The sequence below is a fragment of the Poecilia mexicana genome, unplaced genomic scaffold, assembly GCF_051168715.1.
Source record: "Poecilia mexicana isolate PSO_F unplaced genomic scaffold, ASM5116871v1 scaffold_19, whole genome shotgun sequence".
Lineage (NCBI taxonomy): Eukaryota > Metazoa > Chordata > Actinopteri > Cyprinodontiformes > Poeciliidae > Poecilia > Poecilia mexicana.
Window position 1 is genome coordinate 23,786,481 of NW_028263388.1, and position 8,241 is coordinate 23,794,721.

Sequence of the window (8,241 nt, forward strand, 5' to 3'; positions counted from 1 at the left end):
TAAACAAAACTTTAGTAGATGTCTCACAAAATTAGAGAGCTAAATAAATACACACTGCAAAAACACAAACTCTTACAACATTTTATTTTGTTTGGTTTCTACTGCAAATATCTTAGTGCACTTGAAATAAGATAAAATTAAATTACAAATAACTTTTCATCAAGATACAGGAGATTGCTTGAAGTCAATAATTCTTATAATTCTTACAACGAGCTCCAATATCTTGCAGAAGAATTACTTATTAGCTAGTTTTCTTATTTCAAATTAACTAAGATAATTGCTTGAAACTAAACAAAAATACCTGGTAAAATTTTATGTTTTGCAGTGTGCTATCTTATCTTTATGCTTCTATAGAACTCGTAAACGGATACCAGCATCGGTTTTGTAAAATTTCAAAACTTTTGTGTTTTTCTTCCTCCTATAGGATTTTTACCTAGAAAGGAAAACAACTGTCTAAAATTGAATATTCGGCACTGTAACATATATTTACACACTCTAAAGGCATTAAATATTTCTATAAGCTGGTTTCCAGCTAATCCTGAACACACCTGTGTTTCTCCTGGGATGATGCTGCGCTCTAACCTCCGCCCGACCGTCCCTCACCTCTTGTCGCGGAGGCTTGTTGGTACCGCCACCTCCAGGACGGTGGTGACGAAGCGGCCGGAGATTCTGTCGGTCAGCCTGGCCTTTGAGGATCCAAGCGCCTTCAGGGTGAAGAGTCTGGGCGAACTCCTCCGAGCTCTCGGTGTCTTCCACCTGTGCTCCTTCCCTGTGCTGGTCAACAACTGTGGTAAGGTGAGATTGAAGCTTTATGACGTCTTTCCTGTCTTTCTTTTCCTTGACACTTAATACACCCACTTCTTTTTAGATTTTTTTTAAACTTGTTTTTTGTAATTTAGTCATTTTTCAACTACGATAGAATATTAGGATCATCTAAGAAAATAAATAAATAATTAAGTAAATAAATCAATAAAATTATGGGAATAAAGTCATACGGAATAAAGCTGTAGAATGACTTTAATTCATGTTATCATGACATTATTCTCCTACAAATTTGTCTTTGCAATATTATGATTATTTTCACAAGTAAACAAAACAAAATGAAAAAATCAAAAGCAAGGAAAAAAATCTAGACAAAAACTAAACAAATATCCTGTCAATAGCAAGAGCACAAAATGTATCATACTTTGTATCACTTTTTATATGTATACAGCATTACCAAAATCAAAACAGCATTTTTCCTCTGTATTTTTCAACAACATATCTCCAAGAAATTGTGGCTGAGTCTGTAGACAAACTCATAAAAGAAAATAAACAATCATAATCAAACCTTATTGTATTTGCAGCAAATGATTTGTATGCATTTTTTTTAATTTGAAGAGTGAAAAACACAGTTGCATCTCCTCACGATTATTTCACTCCCGAATCCCTCCAACTGAAGTGCAAGTGTTTCATCCTGATATTTAGTTTTCTCTCATTGTTTTTTAATTTAAAACCACTTCTGTTTACACTAGAAAATGAATTTATTATAGACTTAGGATATAGTGAATGCTACTAAATTATAACATTTCAAAGTAAATGAAAGAAATATTGAATTAGTTGGATAAAAATAACCTGAATCAGTTCTAATTTTCATCTTTTTTAGCTGATGACAGCAGCACGCACCATCCTGGGGAGGAGAGGGTTCTCTTTGCTGCTGCGGCCCACCGTCTACGCCCAGTTTGTGGCCGGAGAAAACGAGATGGAGATCTCCCAGTCCATGGGAAAGATGAGCTTGATGGGACTGAGGCCCATGTTGGCGGTTCCGATTGAGGAAGACCTCGGAGAGAGCATTGGGTAGACCTTAAATTCCTGCAGAGCTTTGTAGAAATCATTCATACCCTTTAAGGTTTATCATATTTTGTCACATTGCAATTGCACACTTCAATATATTTCACAGATTTATCATATCTTATATATCTTTATTAAATATATTACATCTTTATTAAATAAAGTGGTGCATAATTGTAAAATAGAAAGATAAAAAAATGTTCTACTTTGAAGCATTTTACCAACACACAGCATGATACTTCCACTATCTTACTTTCTTGGTGGAGATAGTGTGTTGCATTAAGATCAGATTTGGTTTCTTTAGACAAAACACCGTGCATCAGTTTCCTTCCACTTAAGAAAAAACATTTTAGTTTGGTTTGGTGAATCACACAAAATCTCAATAAAACACATTGAAGTTGAAATTGGACTTGTAAAGTGACAAATTGTGGAAATAAATACTGTTACAAAGCACCATACATTCAAAAAGGTTGGTTTTAAATCATTCATTAATGTAATAAAAACCTTATTTGAGGCTTTGATGAATACAGTATAAAAGGTTGCGATAAATACCCCTGTAACTTGGTCTCCAACAGCTGAAAATAATATTTTCAATGTTACACTCACCGATAGCTCACTGAAAAAGTGTTGACCTTTTACTAATGGCAGCTGGTCAGCTCAGTTTTTGTTCCTCTTCTAATGTCTTGTCAACCTAAAATGACACAAAGCACGATTTTTCATAAAAATATATATTTAATGAAATCCTGTTGTAGTAATTCATGTTTAATCTCTCACTTTGTATTTCTACTCATATTAGAGAATCAGAATTTATCCCTGAGGGGAAACTGTTTATTTGTTGACAAGCTACTCCATCAAAATGTTACATATTAGCAAATACAAATATAATCATATGTGACATAAATACATTCATAACTGTGAGCTATAAAATTAACAAATGAAATAAAATAAAAAGATGCATTTACATGCAAGTATGTACATGCAAATATGCAAATTTCAGAATGAAGAGAAAACATTAAGACTTGGTATTGACTTAAATTCATTTTAGTTATTGTATTAATCCCTAACCCTAACCATTACCACTATGTTTTTAAATATAAGCTTAACCAAAAATTAATTCACACCAGAAACCTTTAAACTTGACCCACAACATTAAAAATGGCTTTGGTCCTCATAAGGACAATGGTCTTCAGAGGGTGGGTGAATGTACCAGAAAAGGTCCTTAACAGGCACTAAAGACAAGTCCGCACACACACACACACACACATGTTTGTGTTGCTATCTTTGTGGGGACTTTCCATTGACTTTCATTCATTTCTACAGTCTAAACCTTACCTTTACCCTTTTCCTAACCTTAACCATCATATTCCTAACCCTATCCATCACATACCTAACCCCAACCCTAACCAAAACTCAATTCATACCTTAGCCCTAACTCTGACCCCTGACCGAAAAACAGGGTTTCCCCTTGTGGGGACCAGGCTCCGGTCCCCACAAGGAGCAATTGGTCCCCATAACGTAGTATATGTCAGGAAAATCGTCCCCACAAGGTATTACAAACACACACACACACACACACACACGCACACACACACACACACACACACACACACACACACACACACACACACACACATATATGCATAACTCGACAACATTATCTTTAATATTTGGATGTGTGTTGAAATGTCATAGTTCTAATTAAGCTTTATCCCCACTAGAGAAAAGAGATATGATGACAACATGGCGGCCATGTTGGAATGTGTGCGGATGTCCCACAGCAACGCCTGGAGCAAAGACCCGATGATGCAGCTGAAGATCACGGCTCTGCTCAGCCCGGAGATGTGTGTAAGGATTAAATATTAAACATTTATTTTTCCTTTATTTTATTTTTTCTTTTGGTTTTTGAGGGTTACCACCAACACACTGACAGCCTTGAATTCCTTCATGTATGAGGGGAAAAAAAGATAAGAACGCACGTTTTAGTGTTTGCGCTGTCAACAGCTGCTCTAAGCTGTTTCTGCCGACTCAACACTAATTTCCCCAGTCTAGTTGCCTTCCGTTTCCATCAGTCTGTCTCTCTGTCCTGTTGATCTATTACTGAACGTCCTTCACCTCTTTCTACTGAGAATAAACTGTTTGTGTCAAAGGTCAAACTCACAACCCTGATTGCACAGCAGCCATACGACCTGAGCCTCCTTGTCCGAGCGATGGATGGAGAAGTAAGCCAGCAGTCCACTGAGTAATGTAGATTATGCAGTGTATTTTTCTAATTTTATTCACAGTATCATTTGCATTTTAAATAATTTATGCTGTTTTTCAGATGGTAACGTTTCCTGGATTGGAGGAAAAAGAGGCGGCTCATTTCTTGTGTGGTCTGCAAAGACTGAACAAAGTAGCAGAGGTAACCCTTCCCACACTTATCTATTTGTAATGGTTGTATTTTCACAATGCAGTTGCAGTCAGAAGTAGTTTTATGGCCAATCTGGCACACATGTATTGTTGTCATTGCTGTACTGTAATATATTTGTTTTCCTGTCAGTCGTTGTGACAACAGTGACTTATTTTAAGATTCACCCACATCCATATTCCTACTGTTCACAGTAATAAAAAATGTATTTAAATGGCATTCCATTTAAAAAAATGTTTATCTTTATCTTTTGTGATGTTGCTGTAATAATAAAAGTTACATTGTTAAATGTTGATTATTTTTTTAGGCGAGTGTTAACAAAGTCAGAGTGCTGGTTGATGCAGAGTACACCTACATGAACCCAGCTCTCACTCTGGTCACCATGGCGCTGATGAAGAAGTTTAACAAAGATGGCGCCTGGATCTGGAACACCTATCAGTGTTATCTAAAGGCAGCTGTCAAAATCGACAGTTCAATAACTTCTACAAACATCTGAGCATTTCCACTGTTTCCACCCACTGATGGTATGTGACAAGCGTCTCATCTGTCAACCAGGAGTCCAGGTCTCTGCTGTTGGAGGCTCTCAATCTGTCGCAGGCTGAAGGTTTCTGCTTGGGAGTCAAACTGGTACGAGGTGCATACATGGACAAAGAGCGAAAGCTGGCAGAGAAGGAGTGCCAGGTGGATCCCATTCACCCGAGCTGGGAAGAGACCAACAAGAGGTTGGATGCACAGCAAATAAGAAAACTAAATCTAAAGATGCACTTAAATTATAATCGCCATCTCAGTTTCAAAATGTCAACCCAAAAGTACAGCCTGGAAGAAACGTTTGAGCCACGCATTAATGACCTGCAGAACATTTGACCAACAGAATGAACCAAACTGGCTCTAATGCACAAAATAATGAGTTCAGATGACTGAATCCAAATCTATATTTCCATAAGTTTTTAATAACACAGTGGATATTTCATTAGAATCTAACTCTAAATCATTAGGGAAAATTCATAAAAAGACCAAAATATTTAAAATAAAATAGGAAGCTAACTTACTTAACCCGAGGTGCTAAATGAGGACATAATGTTTGTTTAAATGAAATAAAAATTGAAACTTAAAAATAATTTTCAAACCAAAACAAAAGGTTTTAAACTGAGAAAGGAAACTGAAAAAGATTTGAAAACAGTTTTTGGTGGTTCAGATTTTTGTTCAGTTTTATGCCTTTTATTGGTTCAAACGTTTTTGTTTTTTTTGTTTTTTACAAATTTTATATCCTCAATTTAACTCCATAGAATCTTTATAACCCAAAGAGCCGTTCTTGTCAAAATCTCCTCATTAAAACTTGTCTTACTGTTTGTCTTAATGCGTATTACGGTTGTATTTAGTGCATAAGCGATCAATGTATGCAGTTGTAATTATTTTCATAGGGGTTCTCAAGCATTTGCGGATTTTAACCATTCGTGGTCGGCTGTGCAGCGAATGCTGATCTGAGATAAAACAGGTCCACCTTGAAAGTGTTCAGTCATTGCGAAATCTAAAACTTGTCTCATCTGAACTTGCTATGACAAAAAAAGTGATCTATGTATTCATTTAATTTTCATTTAGAAGTCAAAATCTTCATTAATTCAGACGTTTTCACAGCAGAGTGAGAATTAAACATTAAACAAATTTAACATTTTACGACTTCTTGTGGCAACAGTTATAACGGCTGCCTGGATGTGATGCTGGAAGCCATAGCACAGAAACCGGACCGCTACAGGATCATCGTGGCCACTCACAATGAGGAGTCTGTGAGACGAGCTGCTAAAAGGTAAGGACATAAAAATACGGAAGGAAAAGGTTTGAAGGAGAGAATGAAGGATCATCACCATTAGCACACAGAAGTCACTCTTCTGTTTAAGCAGAAACACATAAAAGCTTTAGAAGGCATTGTTTGACGTGGAGTTAAATGAGCTTCAAAGGAATAAATCGATATTTAAGTTCAATCAAACATCGTGATGAAGGCTAGATATATTAAAGGGGATCCAATATGCAAATTTCACATTTTGCACGTTTTTGTACTTTCTTTTAAGTCTCAACTGCTTCTAAAACCAGCCCAACTGCTTAAAAAAACACTAAACAGACGTGTTTGGTGTGTGTCACATTCACTGCTTCAAAAAATAACAATCGACTAGCATTGTGCTGTCACCTAGCAACCCAAGCTGAGGTCCAGCATGTTTGGTCAGCTGGTTTTACTGCTGTATGCACTGTACAATGGCTTCTAGAAAAGACAAGTGTTTTGTTGTTGTCTTACCATCCAGAAACCACTTCCTGTAGTCTTGTTTATTGTACAGGATGCTCCGGTTCTGCTTTTCAAAGATGCATAGTTGTATATTTACGGATCTGTCTGCAGCCACTTTTATGTGAGAGTGTAAAGTGTTGATTTGGGGGGTGAATCCAGCAGCAGCTCATTCTGAAAGGAGCTCAAAAGAGGCAGAACTGAGCAGACTAAAATCTAATCTAATAATTCTGTGCAAAAACATAACGAACATGTTCTCTATAGACCATAGACCTGCCCTAACCTGTTCAAGGAAGCATAATACTTAAGATCTTTAAACATTCGTAGGTTCAAATATGCTGGAATAACTCCCAGGTTGTGGCGGAGTATCCTGATCTTTTCTCATGACTGTAAAGGACAGGAATATTTAAAGTTTGAGTGTTTAAAATGAACATTTGTACTTTAGGATGGAGGAGTGGGGGATAGAAAAAGATGGCGGCTCGGTGTGTTTCGGCCAGCTACTGGGGATGTGTGATCACGTCTCCCTGACACTGGGTGAGATTAACTCGTATTTCCTTCATGTTGTACAGAAGAGCATCACTAACGTTGACTAATGTTTTTTCTTTTGGTCAGCAAAGGAAGGTTATCCTGTCTACAAGTCGGTTCCATATGGCTCAGTGGACGACACTCTCCCCTACCTGGTGCGCCGGGCCCAGGAGAACCGGACCGTGCTGCAGGGCATTCGCAAAGAAAGAGACCTGCTGAGGCAGGAGCTCAGACACAGAATGAGGAGGAGCATGAGGGGTGGCAGCTAATGACGAATAACCAACAGACTGAAAATAAATCAGGAAACTGGTGTAAACGCTGCTGCTACTGAGCCGTTCAAACAAGAAAAACTTGTCTATTAAGAACCTTCCAGCTTATTTCCATTAATGTAAATGTTTGTGCTTTGCTTAGTGTAGTTTTTATTAAAATGTATTTTATTGCTCCCATCACTTTCAAACTATTAACATACGTATAGGTAATATAAACTTCAGGTAGAATCTGAGGAAGTGAAACAAAATATCTTAGGAAAAAAACCGTAAAACTCCAAAACTTATACAAAGATAACAGCATTTGGTCTAACGGCAATCAGGCACATTCATAGATATATCTGGATTGCCATTGAGTGTCGAATCCTAAATCGACGTCGCCGCCATCTTGGATATGGGAGACAACGATGAAATGGCTTATTCTCCTGGATAAATTACTTGTGAATTTTATGTAATTCTAAATAAATCCCGTGTTTTTACACGTTACATCCCACAGCGTTCTGCACTGTCTCCACTTTTTGTCGTTATGTATGTGAACAATTTATTTCAATGGATGCTGACCTTTTATTCTTGGTCACAGTAAAAGCAGATGTTACCGCAGGCACGTTGACGAATGTTAAGAAAAGTTACAAAGCTAGCATATATGTTTACAGCTGAATGCATAAAAAACTGACAGCGTATTTAAATTTTGTTAGCCTAATAGCACAATTGTCCAAGTCCTATTTCTAGAAAACAGGACTTAGGCTTAGCTAAAAGGACTTAGCAATTATGCTAATGGACTCAAAAGTTAACCTCAAACTGTAAATTTGTACTTAAGCTCCTGCTCTCAAACCGATACTCTGTGTATATCCATGTTTTAGCTGTAAGTTGGTTTGGTTCATCAAGTAAATGTACCCAGTTTTTTTTTGTTTGCCTTTCTGAATAAACCAACTCAATACACA

At 37.0% G+C, this 8,241-nt stretch overlaps 1 protein-coding gene across 1 annotated transcript; it reads left to right on the plus strand.

Moving 5' to 3' along the window:
* Positions 1-261: 261 nt before the first annotated feature.
* prodh2 (proline dehydrogenase 2) lies at positions 262-8,241 on the plus strand. The gene is made up of 10 exons (XM_014968310.2): positions 262-795; positions 1,646-1,836; positions 3,549-3,675; positions 3,978-4,049; positions 4,151-4,231; positions 4,545-4,688; positions 4,793-4,959; positions 5,931-6,041; positions 6,955-7,043; positions 7,122-8,241. Exons 1-10 carry the CDS (start codon positions 565-567, stop codon positions 7,301-7,303), a joined length of 1,395 nt encoding a protein of 464 aa, XP_014823796.2. The 5' UTR covers positions 262-564; the 3' UTR covers positions 7,304-8,241.